Source organism: Plectrocnemia conspersa, unplaced genomic scaffold, assembly GCF_051122295.1.
Source record: "Plectrocnemia conspersa isolate PC_06_02 unplaced genomic scaffold, ASM5112229v1 ptg000005l, whole genome shotgun sequence".
Taxonomy (NCBI): domain Eukaryota; kingdom Metazoa; phylum Arthropoda; class Insecta; order Trichoptera; family Polycentropodidae; genus Plectrocnemia; species Plectrocnemia conspersa.
The window spans coordinates 9231540-9252322 of NW_028277169.1; the positions used below are offsets into that span (position 1 = coordinate 9231540).

At 29.6% G+C, this 20783-nt stretch overlaps 1 protein-coding gene across 2 annotated transcripts in view; it reads left to right on the plus strand.

The window, feature by feature from the left end:
• LOC148234810 (angiotensin-converting enzyme-like) overlaps positions 1 to 20783 on the plus strand; it is a 179109-nt gene that overhangs the window by 155118 nt on the left and 3208 nt on the right. For both annotated transcript variants that reach the window (XM_088185990.1, XM_088185989.1), the window contains 8 exons: positions 8414 to 8631; positions 17087 to 17236; positions 17307 to 17400; positions 17470 to 17793; positions 17864 to 17955; positions 18031 to 18319; positions 18381 to 18528; positions 18612 to 18782. In XM_088185990.1, coding sequence (XP_088042116.1) covers positions 8425 to 8631; positions 17087 to 17236; positions 17307 to 17400; positions 17470 to 17793; positions 17864 to 17955; positions 18031 to 18319; positions 18381 to 18528; positions 18612 to 18782 — 1475 coding nt within the window. In that variant the 5' untranslated portion in view covers positions 8414 to 8424. The remainder of the gene's footprint in view (positions 1 to 8413; positions 8632 to 17086; positions 17237 to 17306; positions 17401 to 17469; positions 17794 to 17863; positions 17956 to 18030; positions 18320 to 18380; positions 18529 to 18611; positions 18783 to 20783) is intronic.

Consider the following 20783-nt stretch of genomic DNA (forward strand, 5'->3'; position numbering starts at 1 on the left):
TTTTCTCCAAGCCAAAGCAGTGGAAAATGTACGTAGCACAGAAGCGGTTTAAAGCGCGTGGCTTTCAAACAATTCTAGTAGATAGAACACGTGGTAAGCGGGATAAGCTTCACGTAACGACTATAATACGCTTTTGTCGGCCACACTTTATGAGTAACTGCGATTTGTAACTATAAAAAACAACGTTTACCCGCTGATAAACGCAAGCAAAAAATATTTGTGTCTGTGTGTAATAATAAATAAAATCGAATCATTCAACTGGCCTAAATAAAATATAAAATTAAACATTGTTTCATTATTTATCTCCTCCGTTAGTAAACGAGTCACATAATTTCATGATTAAACCAAAAAAAATGAATTAAATCCGTTGTGTCCGGCAAATAATTATCGCTCGCATAAATCTGATTTATGTGTTTTGATATGTCGAATACTTGCCTTAATCTGGTTTATGAAATTTAATGCGATGTATCACTGTGATATTTTTTATTTTTTATACATTGAATTTATATTTTACAGCAGAGGAATGGTGTGTGTCAATTAGTTATAATTATGAGGGTGGTGCCATAGTTTTAATGACTCAAATGGTTCTAGTTATGATATAAAAATATAAAATTATTTAACATAAACTTTCTTTAATATATACAGTACAGAAATACATGAAAGATATATTTGTACAATTATAAAAAAATTCTGTCCTTAAAGCCAGCAAAAAATATTAATGTCCTATTATATCTCTATATATATTTTTAAAAAATGGGAAATTATTAAACATAATTAAAAGTTCTTACACCAGTTAAGTATTATATTCCAAAATTGCTTTAACGATTTTTGCTGAATTAAATAAAATAATATAAACTTTTAACAATTTAGGATTTTAATGCTTATATATATTTTTTATACATATATTAAATTCTCTATAAGCAAAAGTAGCTCATTTTTAGATAATTTTTAAAACCTTATATGTACGACTTGAATTAATCACCACGATATTTATCTGTGCGATTAGAAAAATCTAGGAAAACCTCATCTCAAAAAAATTAAATTAAAAAATTTAAATTAATATGTTTTTTATTTCTTTAGTTACATATGTAAATATATTATGGAACTATCTGGAGTACCTAAAAACGGTGAAAAATCGACCGCTGTACATGTACGGCGATACTTCTCAAACGGTTTCTTCTCAAAGCAAACCGTTTTAATACATTTTAAATTATTTATTTCCATATTTATCAACGAGTTTGAAAAGATCTAGTAATACTGATCATAAAAGCTGAACGTTTGTAATTTTAATTATAAAAATCATTAACCCTGATTTTCTTTTAGATATTTTTATGTGACATTTAAACGCACTTTTTCACTAGTATAATATAATTTTCTTAACATCCTTAAAACATATACTAAGTAAAAACTTAATATTTCTTTTCATCATTCATTATCGTATTGAAATCTATCAAAAATAAATAAGGAGCCCAGATTAGTCTACTCAAGGCTTACCATAAAAAAGGTCACTTCAGAAACTTTTACATTTTGGGATACTAAGATGTGCTTGGTTTGAATGTAGAATTGTATTGAGAGCTAAATAAAACAGGTCATTTGTGAAGTTTTTTGAAACCGGGATCGAAGGTACAAAACTGGGAAAATCCTGATTAAACCGGGAAGTATGGTAAACATACGCTGAAGGGGTAAAATATTTCTACAATATGCCATAATTTGCAAACTGTCTATAATTTTTTAAATAACTCGAGAATAACCGAGTTGAATCATCCGTGCAACCGAGGCCCGACATTTTGTTTAATAAATATACCCATAACAAAACGTGTCAAATGCCTTCTCAATATCTTATCGTGCAAGATAAGGTTAGTAACAGTGGAACGGGCGGGACGAAACTTATGCTGTTATTTACTAAATAAATTTCATTGTTTTTTTTTAATCCTCTTTATCATAAGATGCCGTCGTTTTTTTTATGTAGTATAGAATTTACATTATAACGTAGTGGTTTCGCAATTTTTTTACATGAGAATATCATTAGACAATGTATTTTTTTAAAATATAATAGTGTTTCTATCGAAACTTATGAATTATATAATATAATATCTATATATGTTGTAATATATATTTTTATTTAACAATATGAATTCTTATTGTTGCATCACAATTAATGGCATAGTATTTATATAAGAAAGATTTAGAAATTCCAAACAGAAATGATTTCCTCCATATAGCATTTAAACCCACGTTTTTACTAATATAATATTCCCTTTACATCCTTTTTAACTTATTAATAAATATGTTTTCATTATCTTATTGAAATATATTATGTAAATTATTATATTATATAATTTATAATTAAAACGAACTGTTGTATTTGACCTAGAGTATGTCATATAATCTCCATGATTAATTCCGATCCCTCAGTCATGCCAGAATTACAAAATACATATACTTGGGATTATCAGGATTTGAGCCCTAAACCGCTTTCAAATAGATTTATGTAGCCGTTTTAGATCTATTGATTAAATCCACAATTACAAATAAAATACATCTCGTACGTAAAATCTGTGAAATTTATTCAAAGAGAGTTGAAAGTTGTTTGAGCCGCACGCTTTTCCAAAAGCTTTCCCTTTGGCGCACTTTATTTTTCACTTTCCTCACTTTGACGTGCGCTACCTACGTATTAGCACACATACCCACAACTATGTTCGTGAGTAGTAGGGTAGAATAGAGAGAAATACACGAAGGTGTTTCGAAATGAAACAGTGATGCATATACGGTAATCCGAGTCCTCGTACTGAGACACGTACACACTGAGAAACGTATGTTGTAAGGTTTTCTAAAATGTGCGGTAACTAGGTTTGTTAATTTCCTTCCTAGAACTTTAATTAGTTACTTGCAATTTTAGAGTCTTAACTACAAAATAGTTTTTAAGCTGAGATACTCGCTTATGAGACTACAGTAAATTTATAAATAACCTTTTCCCAAATTCATATTAATAATACAAAAAAAAATACAATAAAAAATAAGATATCTCTAACATAAGAAAAACGCATTTTTAATTTAATTTGTATAATTGATTATAATTTAATATAATGCGTAATTAGTCTGTTGTAATAATCCTTACATATGTTATTGCTATTGTAGTGATGTACAAACTTTAGTGATATGAAAACCAAATAAGATCTAAGTAGTCTCCATGACGTTTCTTAGCGCTAAGAAAGTACATGAATATTCCTAAAAAAATATTTCCAAAATATGCATACGCGTGCACCGGTTGCTGCAACTCTTTAATAAACCTGAACTTATTTTATTTCATTTTTTGCCGTCTAAATATGTAAAAATCACGATTACAGGAGGTGTTTTAAGACGCTTAAAGAATAGATATTGTTATAAGCGTAAAAAGAGTATTTTAACGCAACTTTTATTATGCTGCTACAAAATAATCTATACACAAAATCTCAGGAAATTTTAATTATATTGCATTTCAAAGATTCTTCTTAATAATATCTGCGCATATAATATTCCAAAATCACCATTTTTTAATCCCAAAAAAGCCGCTTTCCCGGATGAAAGTGGTGAAACAATTGATCCTAAAAAGCCACCAATTTCTATCTCAAAAGTAACAAGCAATACTATTACATTGTTCTTTTAATTCTGACACATTGAGGAACTGCAGAATGTTATAGACCACGTGGTCATATTTAAAAGTAATGTATTTCGTACACTGTTACTTTGCGATTTTTTTTCACAATACCTAAGACTGCTTTATTGAGAAGAGTGCTAAAAAAATCACACTGTTTTAGATTTTTCTAGTCCACTCGTATACTTGGTGGAGTGACAGGCATACATCACCATACTAAACTTTATATATTTAATGAATTTCATTAACTTTTTGATTCACTTTGGCTATGCATAAAATTTATTTTGCTACATACAATTTTAACAACTTTAACCTCTCAACTACGTACACAATGAATAAAAGAGCGCTTCGTCACTTTATGTAAATTTTTTCACGCATCATTGCATAAAATTTCTACTTACGCTGTTTCGTATTTTTAATGCACTTGACGTATCATACCATAGTGAACATTTATTCGTCGATGAATTTTAATGGAGCTTACATTTATACTACCAAAAAAAAAAACGAAAAAATAATGCATATGCGGCGAAAATTTTAAGTTATTACAGCGACTATTCTAACTATATGTAACACTGCTAATAATTTGCAGAACTATATGTTTTGAATTTTAATCGCATTTTTTTGTAACATATGCTAACATAGAGAAATGTTTTAATAAATTTGATTGTATTTTTACCACAATGATATGATAACATATGCGCTGGTGGCAAATCGTTAGTTTTCCTCTATTATTTATAATATTTTCTAGTATGTTATGCTTGCACTACACTCTCTGGAAGTTGTCCGAACCGATGTTACAACTGAAGTCGGCCGAGACCTACGGCTTCGAGTAAGCGACCACACTGTCGCAAATTTCATAGGCCATGAATGACGTCCGGACGGCGGCTTCTGTCACGTACAGCCGGCATATTTACGCGCGATCGAAAAATGTGCTAAATAATCGCAATTATTAAATTGTCATGTTATTAAAATTACACTACTGATAATTATAAAAGTTTGTGTGGGCACTCAACAATACAATATCAGTGAAAACTTTTCGGTCGTAAATATTCAATTTACGCAAAATCTTTGTCGGCTTTTGCAAAATGCCATAAGGCATAAAAATGATACTTCAGAATACGAACACCACATCTGTGACTATCTTAGAATTTGTCGCCATCGATTCTAAATAAGAATTTGTTATAGTGTGACATTTATCTAGAAAAACACATACAGATATTCAAACGATTTTTTTTTAAATCATGTACCACTAATTATTTTTTAATTATTTAATTTTATATGAAAAAAAATATAATAACGATATATGTTAGAATAATATACTATCAAAAATATAATTAATTCCTTTTGGTGCCCTAAAATATTTAAAGATGTCAGTGAAGTCCCCAATAAGCATGTGGTATTATAACTTGACCACATGACCACGATGCAGCGCTCGACATGCGTGTTGACCATAGGATGCTTACGCGCATACTAAAATTGAACCGAGCTACTCGTTCTATCTCAGTGTGCGAAGCACCATATCATTATCTCTCTCACTATCGTCACTTAACACGCAGTATCTCACCGCTCGCGCTCGAAAGAGCAACTCCGACTTCGGTCCCTTCGACTCGGAAATATGCCGACAATGTTCGGAAGCGCTCGAAGATGGCCAAGTCGACTGAATTACCTCCATTCTCGGTAACCTCGGACAACTTCCGAGAGATTTTAGAGCGGGCAGAACCGAACTCGACCGAAGTAACCCACTATATTCTCCGTCCTTGGCCAACCTTGGCCAACTTCGAGAGAGCGTAGTGCAGGCATTATAAAGTACCATATGTTTTTATTATTTTTGACGTAATTATATGTACTTATCCGAATTCCATGCTTTCACAAATATAATGGGTTATTGTTTGATTGTAGCACAGTGGCTTAAGAAGTTTTAAGTAATACATACAAACAATAGTATGTTGTGAAGTTATATTATAGATAATATTATAATTTAATATAAAATATTTATACATTTCAGATTTTTATTTACATGTTGTAGCTCTTTCTTTACTATATAACTATTTTTTAGCCGATTTTAATATCTACATCAAACGTAGTTGTTGATGACATTACATTACTTCACACGCCCTTGATCTTCATATCATATTCTGGCACACGTCCAATCCTAATTTCTGTCCATTCCAACATTAATATCCTCACAACCTTGTCTACGACCGTTGGACAGATATATAACTTTTACGACTGTTCAGCATTTTTTTCCTTCTGACAAAACCTTATTTTTTTACCTTATACAAAACCATTAGGCGTATAATGGAAAGTCAAAAAGTTTTGTGTATAAAACCCGCTATAACATATTTGCGGTCTATTTGGCAAAACTTTGCAAATTTACAATAGTAGTTACGGTTTCGATATCCGAATACGCACATAGTATATAAAAGATCGGTAATTTTACTCGGCTAGTGAAAAGTTTTTCCTCTTGTAGAAAAGCGCTTTAGCTCTCTAACATCTGTTGGTGCGATATTTTCGGATAGAAACTTTGGCCACAGGCCATCGCTGGGTTCAAGTCTCCGGTGTGTGTACCTAAGAGGATTCAGAAATAAAACCAGAAATGGGTTACCGTCTTTCGGCCGAGGAATACATTTTTGTTTATTAACATGTGCATATTTTTTACGGTGGCTAAGCTGGTTAAAATTAAAATAGAAATAATGTCAAAACATTTTTGAGGCTTCAAAATCTTTTAAGTAGATTAAAAAGACTCGCCTGTTTAATCTACCAAATAAAACTAGATAATCAACAAAGGGAGTATTTAAGAATATATAAATTAGGACTTACAAAATACAGAAATGACGCATAATAAAAGAAAATGTCAAAGAAGGAGAGCGAGGTCAAACCGGGACTTTATAAGCTGCTCAGGTGTTCCTTGGTTTGATTGCCAATAATTTTACGTAGAATTTTTCTAACGATATTTTCATGGCCGGGAACACATGCTTTGTATATAAGTAACACAAGATGGATATATAATATTATAATAAATAAATAAAAAATAGTTTCTATATGTATTTATTAAGTAAAATTAAAAATAATATACAAAACATACTCACAAGTTTTTAAAGATTTATTAATCAAAGACATCGTTTATTTAAAACTGTTTTATGACATATAAATTAAAAACATAATTTTGTAACAGAATAAAAATAATAAAATCAGGGTCAGTCAGTCTAAAGTTCACATTAGTTATGTATTACGTAAAGAGTTCTTTATATTTATTTTCTTTAATTTTAAAAATAACTAAAAGTGAATATAACCATTATAAACCAATCAAAACTTTTCTTTATTCATGTATACAATTAAAATAATAAATAATAATGATTTGCCCAAAATTATTGTTGTATTTTATAAAATCAGATAGTATTTTATACATTCATAAATTGACTATTAACATAAAACATATTTTTTTAATACATATATATTATAATATACATATATTTCTAACTAATTACTTTTTATCGTTCTTCTGAAAATCGATCGCACGACTGATAATGTATGTTATAATAAAACAGATTTATTGTATTACCAGTGAGTATCTCAGAATACCAATATGTTAGCAGCATTTAAGTTTTAACAAGTAAATCGTATTCATATTGATGTTAGTTTTTGTGAAATATTATGTGACAGTATAGTAGACGTGACTGTTTTATTTTTTTGTGACAAGAATAGTTCACAATATAACGTCAATTAAAATGTAAGTTTAATTTATCTACCTATAGATTTTCATTAAAATGGTTTTACACCTTGCAATGTAATTTATAAATTGCATATATTGTTACCTTAATTTTCCAAACGATTGCCTTTTTTGTACAGCCAGTACAAAATAAAAATATAGCGTAGCAATACATCAAAGGTATACACACATTCGGCTTTGTTTGTTGGCAGTGGTAATAGTATAAATCTATCAACATCGTTTGGTATTTGGAAAATGTTTACGCATGTTTTCCGCAGCATTCGTTGTGGCCCATAAAATTAACTGAGTCTTTCACGGTGATTTTTATTATGTTTCATATAACGCACTTACGATGGTTCTTAACGTTCTGTTTCTTATAAATTTGCGCTAATAAAAATAATCAATAACTGATAAATTTATATGTTATTAAAAAAATTATCAATAATTCATAAATATCATAAAAAAATCATTCACAGATAGTTACTATCATTTGCCATCAAGATTCTTAATCTTTTTGGCCAGCAAACCAACGTAAAGAAAGACAGAACTAATAGGAATATCAAAGAATGACATTTCTGATGTACCAATATCTCAAATACTGGCTTAATATTCATTAAAGATAGTGAAAATGCTTTTTTAAATTCTCTGCTAATTAAAAACACTAGAAAAATCTGATAATTTGAGCATGAATTTAATTAACTAAGTGCTAAAACTTTTTTTCTTTTGCAAATGAATATTTTTACTTGTAATTCAATAATGCCATTATATCACAATTCTTGATTTTTAACATATATTGGTTCATTAATTGTTTTTAGATGAATAAAGTCGTCTTTAGATGCAACTCCCAAAATTAAATTTATCTGTATGAAGAAATAAAGCTGCTAATGTTAGCATTAAGCTTAGTTACTATATTTAAATTGTGTTCAGTTAGATTCACTTGCAATGTAAATTATAGTAGTGTAACTTGAATATTGCCATATATTTCTCACTCATGAATAACGTCCCCCTACTGACTGTGATTTCTTAACTTGAAAAATAGACTATGTTTGTAACATTTTATTTTTTTTCAGATAGTGAAAAAATGGCTTCCCACCGCTTCTGCGTTTGGGCCGTCCTCTGCCTGGCATTTTTTACTGTCCTTGGAAGAGTATCCTCTGACAGCAGCGACGATAGTGAATTGTTGTCAATTCTAGACTTTTTAGAATTAGAGTATGAAGACGTGTGTAACGGTAGTGCAATGAAAGAATGGGCAGTGCTGGAACAGAAACCGAAAGCTTTTGCTGAACACGTAAGTATACCGATAAAATATTTTATATGTCACTAACTCAAGTTTGAAATGATAATCTCTTGGGTGATTACTCAATGACAAAAAGTTTTAATGGTCAGATAGCAAGATGTCGAGGGACGTCTTAGATTAGACAAGACAAAGGTATATAATCGAGGCTTTTGATCTGATAGCTTAGTGTCTATAAGAGCAAATAATGTATATAAACTATGTTTAATATAAATATTAGTGGTTCTCAAAAATTATTTGGTTTGGCTTCAATACTCTTATATTCTAATGTTTCTTATTTTTTTTATTATGTATGTTATTTTCTTATCAATTTATATTTTTTATATATTCTATACTATGTATACTATAACATAAACATAAATAACATTTATATAAAATTAATTTGCTGTTATTAGTATTTATTTTAAATTAAGAAATCATTATACGACCAGCACGATAGGCAAATAAAAGTCGGTGAATACCTGAAAGGATCTGGGTTCGAATCCCATATAGATTTTAAATATTTTTCTATTTTTTTGAGATCATTATTTATGATTTTTATATAATTAATTATATAATTAAAACGTTAATTTTTACTAATTTTTTAATTGTAATGTAAAATTCATTTCTGGTTAATATTAGTTTTAACCCTTTGAGGAGTATCGCCGTACATGTACGGCGGTCGATTTTTTACTGTTTTGAGGTATCCCAGATAATATTATATGTATATAGTATGTAAATTGTAAATGATTTTTATAGAAAATAATACCATTGAATTGATTTTAAAAAAAATAAAAAGGCCGAATAAATATGTTAAATAAATTAACAAATTTTAATAATAGATTAAAATATACTAATACAAAAAAGTAGTTAAATAAATAAAAGCAATAAAATATTGAGAATTCTTCTATAATTTACTATAAATTCAATATAAAATAGTAATAAATAAATAACAACAGAAATAATTATGAAAAAATACATAAAATTAAATCACTTCTTAATGTACACTAACAAATTAGTTAAATGATAATAAATATAATTATAACTTTATTATAAAATAATTAACATTCACAAAATACACAAATTTATAATTATCAAAAAATCACGAAAATATGTATTTATTTTATATAAATAATTATTGACTAAATATTTAACATTATCAAACTTTTATTAGTTAAAAACGTACGTTTTTTTATAAATATACAATGACCGTTGATGCAGAAAAACATTTTTAGCGAACACTGCAACAACGCTGAAAAATCTGTTTAAACATTTTTAAGCAACACTTAACTTTCACTATTTAATGCCGTTTTTATTTTTATATACATTTTTTTTTAAATAAATTTTAAAATAAATTTCCCGTGCTTTTTTTAAGTGTTGAAAGAAAAATCGTGATGGAAAATAATATCGCTTGCACATTATTTTTATTTATTCTTGTAATATCTTATAATGGCATTTCAAGTACAATTTTCTTAACGAGATTTAGTAAAATTTACTTTGCCATCTATTGGTAATATAGAAAATATTTAAGTAATATGTAAACCTAATAAACAGTACCACATAGAAATCTGAAAGATTGATATATATTTCCAAACATTGTCTGAATTAATTTAATACTCAACCTTGCGAAAGTTTTGACTGCATAATGTCTTTCGAATATGTTTCATTAAAGCATCTCCGAGGTTTATGCATCACAAACTTTCAAATTATTAACTCAAGCCCTTACTGTACATTCTTCGAAAGTTTGATAACATAATATCAAGATTTAATATCTCATTTTATATGTATCCTAATGTAATTGAAAACAGTTATTATTAGTTATTTAAAATTTAAAGTAATATTAAATAGCTTTTTATGTGTTCATATTATGGATCAAATTCATTCTCTTCAAGCTTAATGGAAAAATACTTTTAATATTTCTTACGAATGCTCTTAGCATAAATCACAATGCATTATACAGGGAATTATATTTTCCCTGACCCACTTACTTATTAATCATTTACAGCAACCGCCACTCCATTTCCACCCTGAGTTCTCTTCGTCTCTTGTCTGTTTTGTTATCATAGTTCCGGACAACACAATAGCGAAATCAAGACGACTGTCTCGGCAGTTTAAATTAGCATTATCAATCTAGAGCTTATAATATAAATATTTTTTTAATTAATATTGCCATATAAGAACATTTATTTTTAAGCACCCTATATAATATTAAATATTTATTATATTATGCATTGCATGTATTGTTTGTTATGAAGTGTCCTAAGCGCTAACACTTATTTGAATACAATGAGCGAGCAAAATAGGTACAAGTGTTAAATTCAAAGTAGGTTTAAGTATTTCGGCTCTTTCGCAATCCTTGTGTAAATATTCATTGGCTGTAAGTTTGGATTTGCATAATTAGTAATAGTTTTCTGCGAGAGAATTGCGCTACTGACAGTGAGTGATATGAATAATAAAATATATATATATTATATCAAATATGTGTCTCATATAAATAAAATATAATATTGTATTGTATTTACTTAACTGTATTTTATTACATTTCTGCGGTATAATACGCCTTCTGTTTATATCGTTGTATTGATTTATCGCATACAACGTACTTGATGGTTTTTTAATTGAAATTGTAATCTACATTTCCCAGTAATTAATGATCTACAAACCCACACTGAAAAGTTGACAATAAATTTAATTGTGAATACGTGAACATACTTCGAATTGAAATGCTTTTAATTACATACAATAGCTTTAAATTAATTCAATTAATTTTATTTAATTTATATACCATATGGGTATATAGGTATTAATAAACGCAACTAACTAGAAACATCTGTCGGTTATAAAAACGCCGTTAAACTATAGTTTCGTTACTTATCTATGTATTCTTCTCAATAAATAGCTTGACCCTAGCATCGCTCTGCGGTATGGCAGTAAATTGGTATCGAAATATAAAAATGTCTAAATATTTTTTTTACGTGAATTTTTATTAGGTTTTTACGATCTTAACAATGTGATTTATGAGCTTATGTTAGAAAAAAACTTACAGGTTTATCAGAACGATCCAAAAAATCCGTCTAATATGATAACAAAAATGTTTTGTGTTATAATAAAAATGAGCATTTTTTTTACTATTTTGCGTTTTAATTAAGAATACTAATTTAATATTTTAGCGTTAAAGTATAATATCGTATATATTTTAGCGTTTAAGTATAATATCGTATATATTATATTCGTACTGAAAAATAGGCTTAAACTATAATATAGATAATTATAACTAACTGTCGGTCTCTTACTATCGCGAGGTACCGCAGCTTATTGTAGTGTGGGTACTGGAGGCTCAACTTTATTTTTGCTTTGTACTGATTTTTTCAAAAATATTTATTATTTATTTGTTTCAATTAGATATACAAACTATTAGGTGCGCTTTATGATATATTATAAAAAGGGTAAAAAAGCATTTCTACATTTCGTCATATTTTTATTGTTGCTTAGCTTTATTTTAATCTTCCAAAAAACTGACGGAACGTAAAAATATTTTTAAAATAGCATAAATAATATTCTATGTTTTCTTAACAAAATAAATTACTCTCGCTTATTTTATTTATTTTGAATAAATATTCCGTTATAACTTGACGGCGTAAATCTGTACCAACTGAGTAAGTCAATCGGATATAATGAATACAAACAAGCAGGGCTTTTTTTTAAACAAAAAAAATGCCAGAACTCACTTCTTGTCAAGCATTTTACTAAAAAAATGATATTCAAATATCATTTAAATTAATTTTAAAGCAGCTTTTTCTATGCCACGAAGCGCATAAAAAATTAAACAAAATTTATATAAGAGATTTATTTATTTCAAATTTAATTGATATGAGAGTATTGGTCAAAGTGAATTCAAACCGAATTTTGGTCAATATGAGAGCGTAAAAACAATTATCACTTCTCAGAAGTCAAAAATTCACGTCAAAAGCAATAAAATCGCGTCGGTGCCGTCGCAGTGGGAACGCTCGGTAACTTTCTCGGTAACTAACTCGGTAGCTCGGCATTTTCCGAGTCAGAAGCTGCTCTTTCGAGCGCGAGCGGTGAGATACTTCCCCTTTCGCTCTCTCGCGTGTAAAGTGACGAGAGTGAGAGATATAATGATATGGTGCTTCGCAAATAGATATAGAACGAGTAACTCGGCTCAATTTCTATGGTCAACACGCATGTCGAGCGCTGCATCGTGGTCACGTGGTCAAGTTATAATACCACATGCTTATCGGAGACTTCAACAACTCTAAATATTTTAGGGCACCAAAAGGGATTAATTATATTTTTGATAGTATATTCTTCTTACAGATATCGTTATTATATTTTTTTCATATAAAATTAAATAATTAAAAAATAATTAGTGGTACTTGATTTTGTTTAAAAAAAATCGTTTCGAATATCCTTATGTATTTTCCTAAATCGGTTTATATACATAAATGTTACACCATAACTAATTCATATTTAGAATTGATGGCGACAAATTCTAGGATAGTCACACATGTGGTGTTCGTATTCTGAAGTATCATTTTTATGCCTTATGACATTTTGCAAAAGCCGACAAAGATTTTGTGTAAATTGAATATTTACGACCGAAAAGTTTTAATTGATATTGTATTGGTGAGTGCCCACACACACTTTTATAATTATCAGTAGCGTAATTTGAATAATATGACAATTTAAAAATTGCGAATATTTGGCACATTTTTCGATCGCGCGCAAATATGCCGGCTGTACGTGACAGAAGTCGCCGTCCGGACGTCATTCACGCCGCGAAGCACGCGGGCATATGAAATCCGCGACAGTGAGGGCGCTTACTCGAAGTCGTAGATCTCGGCCGACTTCAGTTGTTACTTTGCTTCGGACAACTTCCAGAGAGTGTAGTGCAGGCATTATAATATTATTTATAACCAATAGATGTCACTGCAGCTAGGGCCGTTTTTTTTATTTATAATAGCGCATTTTTTTTTATAAATAAAAGTGCAAGTGCCGCTGCCGGGTATCGAACCCGCAACCTCAGATTTACTAGTCTGAGACGTTACTGATTACATTATATTATTTCCTTACAAGCCGATAACTGAAATACGCGTCATTGTAAAAATATTGTCAAAGATGATATATAGATTTTTTCATTTACACTAATGCCTTCAATATTTTAGTATAATTAGCCTCAAAAATTGATTTATTTTTATATTTATTTCATATATAATATTTTCATTTTATTTTAATAAATACAAACATGATTTAGTAGCTCATTATTAGAGATTTTTTAAACCAAATATATATGACTTTGATTTTAATTAATCATTACAATATTTATCCGTGAGAATAGGAAAATCTAGAAAAACATAAGCTGTGATTATCAATCGGAATTATAATTAAATATTAATTTTGAATTTCGATCTCTCAGATACGACAAAAATTTAAAAACATAAATGTACCACTATAAAATAATAGTTAAATTGTCACCACATATCGTATTTTAATGAAAAAAAATGATTTCCTGAATGGTAAAGGTATAAAACATCTGCTTAATAAATTAAATGTGTTTATTGACTTGTTCTGCATCCATCGAAAAAATCTTGAATTTAAAGAAATTACTTCAAAAGTTATAGCGATGCTACGAAATCAGCATTACAAAAAAATCATATAATTTTGAATAAATGTTAAACATAATAAGTGCTTAAAAATAGTAATCATAGTCCTATTAATAATTAGACTATTCCTAAAAAATATTCATACCGTCAGTGTCAGTTAATTAAAATGTATCGCTCTACTGCCATCGGTTTGTCGTTTCTGCTTTATGCGCTTCTGCACAAAGCGCAGTAATAAATGCCATATGCCATATGTTTTCCAGAGAGAAAGAGAAAGAAAGAGAAAAGCCATAAACTGAGATTGTAAATAAAAATGCAATGTTTTCATATATTCAATATTTTCATCATAGCATTTCTTATATTAACTTCATTTATATTACACAATACACAACGCGATGCACACCATAAAATATACAATATTTATTACGATACTTTTTCATCGGGTTTTTCAAAAAGCCTTTTGTTAAGGGCACTTCCGTGTAATTTAATTTGTCAGAGTGAATTAACCGACTTACGCGAGACGAGTTCAAAGTTGATTATATTTTAGTCAAAATTAATTTTGTTGTTGTTGTGAACGCTGATTTCGTAGAAATTATTTGTGTATAATTAGTTAGTTGTATCGAAACTTTTTTATTTTTATATATTGACCCTATTTGCTCTATTTTATTTGGTGTTATATTTTTAAGCCCTTACTTATCAATATCAACCCCTATTGTCATAATCGTTCTAACACCCGCGGTTATGTGACGATGGCTATCCATCAATATAATGATATTTTTACCCGCATTCAATAAATATGTTTACCATCTCTTAATGAATCAATATAAATGGAAAATAAAAAATATATTGGAGAAATATTAAGATTTAATTTAGGATATATTTTTATACAATAAAATGTTTATTTTTATTTTTTCCTTTTTTATAATTGTACACAGAAAATAAAATAAGCATTAAGTAGCTTTCTTTGAATTGAAATACGCTTTTTTATCTGTTTATATAATAAAGACCTAACAGTTGCGTGGGTCTTTTTGTGTATATTGTCAAAATAAAAATATTTTATTTTTTTAGTATGAGGCAACTCTATTTAAATGTAACATTTACATGTAAAATAATTAAATTTAAAAAATACTATGTTTACTAAATATTGTTCATCTTCAGAGTGTTAAATTTGCAATATTTTTTTTTAATTAACAAATTTTCATGTGTCATCAAAGTATACTTTTTATATTGCAATCATAAGTATTAGCACATCTTCCTTTATGCTTTATTTACTTATTGTTTAAGCTTTAAGGTTTATATTTAAAAAAAAAATTTACTGTAAGTTATATATTGTATGTACTATATGAATGTATATATTGTAATAAAAAAATTGTGAATGAATGAACCATCTTTCGAACCAAACATATACATTTTTGTTATTTTGGTGTAAATCAAAATCAAGTTTTGCATAGTTACTCTTAAGGACCCTGTTCAAAACCTAAGCACTCTTCACCTCTATTTGAATACAACATTCCCTCGCCATAAATGTGTATTATAATTAATAGCATCCATTAAAAAAAAATCTCAGTTGCACTCCAGGACCCAGAGGAAAAATATAGTCACCTATACTTCACACCTTCTTAGTCTAGACAAAATTTTGCAAAAATCGTTTACTCTTTAGTTTTTTTTTAATTAAAACAAAAAAAAAACATTTTTAATAATTTTAATTTCTCGTTACAAAAAATTTCACTGAAATCTGCTGATGTTTGAGTTTTCACAAAAAAAAATCTGAATTAATTCGGGCATGAGCGGGAAGCAGTTAATAGTAATATAAAACATTGAATATGGATCTAAATCATTTTTTTATAATTACTCTTAAAGATCCTAATAAATACATATGTGCTTTTCCTCTTTTACTTAAATATATCATTTCCTGCTCCGAACATAAATATGTATTATATAGAATGGCATCTGCAGGGACGTCATTTCAGCTTTTTCCAGGAAAGGGCAAAAGTTAACCAGTGATCATTGATTGCTATTTCCATTTCATTAAATGACATTGAAGAGCTTTTATACAGTCCCTGTTTAAAATCCACGTCAAAAGCAATAAAATCATTCCGTCGCAGTGAAAACGCTTGGTTATCTAGCGTTATTATTAAAACTTATAATATGTGAGAATCAAATGAAGCATATCTAAATCGAATTCTGACCAATAGGAGAGAGCAAAAAACAATTATCACTTCACAGAAGTCAAAAACAATAAAATCGTACCGGCGCCGTCGCAATGGGAACGCTAGTTACCGAGCGTTCCTTCTGCAACAGTTGATATATATTTTTCCAGTGAAAATATAATTTATGACATGAATGTGTATTTTTTAATAAAGTTATATTTTCACTAGTGAAGTCAAAATACATTTTCACCAGTAGATATATATTTCTACTAGCGAAAATATAATTTAAATGATAGGTGCTAATGAAATTATATGCTGCTCTGAAATGTCTATGAAATCCAATTTGACAGATGCGAAACGTCCATTTGCTGTTCAAACCCAAACTTAACCTAAATTTATATAATAACGGTATAATGATGAATTTGTATAGATTAGGTTTTGGTTTGAACGGCACGGGAAACGCAGTGGGGAGTAACAAAGCGTGGCGCCGTGTTAACTATCAAGTACCAAATAAAGTACTATTAAACATTTAACAAATATATTGAAAAGTCAATGACTTTTTTTAGAATTTTATTCTAGAATGTATTTATTATCTAAATAATTATTAGAGTCATCTATGGGTGCTTTTTAAACTAATATTTTAATTTTATATTAAATATAATTGTGACCAACAGATGTCTAATTTATTTTATTTTTTAGATGGAAGCTGAAAAAGCATTCAGCAATCTTGTGAAACTGCAAGCTAATGAAGTTAAGAACACACAAACTGGAAACACACTCATAAAAAGAAAAATAGAACTACTGACTATGCCTGGTGATACTTTGCTTGAAACCGATGAATGGAATAAAGTAATATATATTTCCTTAATAATCTGTATTTATAATGCTTATTATTATTATCATTAATATATTTTTATAGTTGGTCACATTCGCTAAAACTTCAGAATACGAGATGGAAACTGAGAAGAGAATATCTTGCTCACACGATCAACACAAAAAATGCAACCTTGCCGGTAATTATGAAATAAAATATAAATATATACATAGTCAATGATGCTATTGTAAATATGTTATGTTAATAGAATATCGCAAATTGTTGGCTGATTCTATGGATGATAAACTGCTATCAACTGCTAAGAAATCATGGGAGGCACACTTACCGGACGAAAGAAAATTCGCTACTGAAATGCTGCCTTTAGTAAAGTACGCCGCCAAAGCTAACGGATTCGACACTGTAAGAGATTATTGGGAAATGCTCGTCGAATACGAAGATGCATATTATAAAGCTAACGAGTTATGGGATTCAATTGCGCCTTTATATGCCAAATTGCAAAAACATGTACAGAAAAAACTTGCTATGATACATGGAGATTCTGAGGATAAAACAATTCCTTCTCAGTGGTTAGGTAATATACATATTTTTTTTTTTTGTTACATATATTTTTATGATTAGTGTTTAATTATGTTTTATTTCAGGTTCACTTTACGGAGAAGATTGGATAAACATCGCTGAATTGGTAACAGAACCAAAAGTATATAACAAATTAAACGGAGAATTAGAAAATCATGTAATACTATCAGTTTATTATCGATTTAAAATTTATATTAATTATTTATATTATAAAATTTGTTATGTATTTCAGAATATTGGTGGAATCAATACTTTTAAACTAGCGAGTAGCACTCTATCTAAAATGGAATTGGGTCCGATCTACGACAAGTTTTGGAAAGACTCGAAGTTCAACAAGCAATGTCCCTTGAAGCTGATCAATGATTGCCAACAAGAAGGCATGAGGGTCTCCACGTGCAGTGATATAAATTTTGCGGAATTTTTCAACACTTATGAGGCAGCAATGTCCGTTAAACACGCTCAGATAAAATCACAGAAAATGTTGAACACTTATATACTGAAAGAAGCAAACAGATATTCTGGTATGATTCATTTAAATTGAAGTTCAAAAAAACTGTGTCTAAATTATTGTAATATTTGTAGCTCTCGACGAAAGCATATCAGGATTAGGACCACTTATTGCTTCAGAGTATCACCAGAATAGTTTAGAAGGACTTTTCTTCTCTCAGAAGGATAAAACAAACACTAAAATAGAATTACAGCTTCTAATGGCATTGAGGGACTTACCGAGGTAAATATATTTAATTAAATTTTTAGACTATATTAAATAATATATTAAGATAATTCTATATAATAAACATTTATACATTATAGACTTGCCTACTATTTGAGTGCTGATAAATGGAGACTTAGTGTGCTTGAAAATCCAGGAACAAAAACAATAGATGCTTGGAGTGAATACAGAAAGAATATTTCCTTAGTTTCAACGTCAAAGAAAGACTATCTGGGAGATCCGAACATATTATATAATAAACCATATATTGGGTGAGTATTACACAACTTGATCGTTATCATCTATCTTTATGTTTCTTAATCCTGAATTGAGTGCAGTCTAGAAGGAACATCCTAACATTTCTTTATCCTGATCTATTTATTTTTATTTAGTCTCTCGAGGCTTTCTTCTTTTCTTCGTATATCAATACCAAAATTTCTAAATAAAAAAGAACCTATATTTTAATTTTACCCGAGATATTTTATTTTTGTATTTTAAATGTGTATGAAAAATAAATTTAAAAAAATTAAAAACTATTTAAATGTTCATACTTTGAAAATATGTTTCTTTATTTTCCATAAAAACTTCCATACTGCCTCCTCTTCAACATCTTGAACTTTGCAAATGCGTGTCTGTGTTTCATCTGCTGTTCGGTGTGTTCTTAACCATTTTTTTTACATAAAGTTTTGGGTTCCAAATTGCAATTTGTGCACCGTGGAGTTTAATAAACATTAGGTTTGCAGCATGTTTAATAAGCTGGATCGAGTATCTGTTATAATTAAATTTATACAACTAAAGGCCTTTCCAAACAGAGAGCGAAGCATTTTTATTTTGTAATACACCGAGTCCTTCGAGTCTCGTCACACAGAAAGCGAACGCGAAGCGTTCCGAGGCGTTTTCACGGCGAACCTAACGCCTTGACAAACCCATGGCGAAGCGAAACGCGAAAGCGAAGCGAAGCGTGAGCGCGATAGTAGTATTATATGACTTTGTATGGAAGACGACAGAGAGACAGCGAACGCGAGACGCGAAGCGAAGGCGAAGCGTGCCGGTTGTGATTGTTTACAAACTATTCGTTAGACATACGAAAATAAGTATAAAATCGGTCTTCATAAGATTCAATTATAAAGCCTATGATACTCTTCATAGTCTTTCTGGGTTTTATTTATGTCGTGTACCCAAATTCTTTGCCCTTTTTCTTATTTTTTAATAATAAAACAGTCAAAAATAAAATATCGTCACGCTTTCGCCACGCCTTCGCTTCGCTTTGTCCACGTGTCTAGTGTGACGTCTTCGTATTGCTCACGCTTCGGTTCGCTTTCACCACGCCTTCGCTTCGCTCTCTGTTTGACAAAGCCTTAAATCCTCTTTCACTCTGCAGAACTACATGGCACAGTTTTTAAACATTTTATTAGTGAATTTAAATTTGGTGGAATACACCATCCGTTATTGTCAACGTAATCTCTAAACGCATCAAGTGTTTTGGAATAAGAAATTGAAAATCGTCTGCATAGTGATTCTAATTCACTATCGCCAAAATCTGAGGGTATATCTGATGGCCAATTATTGCAATTTAATATCCTGAACTCTGATATGATATCGGTAGATTCCTCTTTTGTTACCAGCAAACGCTTTCTCATATCGCTAGTAAAAGACTTTTTTGTAAGTCTTTTTCTTCCACGGCGAAAATAATACCAGTTTAAGATATGTTTTACTACTTTGCTTCGCGTTTAAATGGTGATATTTTACGATCTCTTATGTATACATTATACAAATAAATAATAATATTTCCATACCAGCAAAAATACATCATCGAATGAGTAACTGTCATACTCCATTTCTAATCAATTGTAATCGCCAAATGTCAGAACGAAAATTTTTCAGTTTTAATGCTGTATGTATATTTTTTGCATTCTCGTAATATCCATTCGCCTACGATATTTGATAATATTTAATATCAATATTTAAGATTTTGTTAGGGGTGTGACTTCGCAGCCAGTAAGACGCAGGTAGAATCTAGTTTTATTATATTATTTATACATATGTTGCGACAAACTATTTTGTCCGAGTTCGTTATTCTCTGAGCGGTGATGGGGAAGCTGGCGCAGGGATGTTGTCGGTGGAAGATCCTCAGAGATCTTGTAGGTGACGTGGCAGCGGGTGTATAGCAAAGGTTGATCCTTCTCTGCTACGATGCTTGTATGGTGAAGTCCATGACAGTATGTTGTTTGCGGGCGGCGGGAGTTTGCTGTTCTCTTCGAGTATCTGCCAGA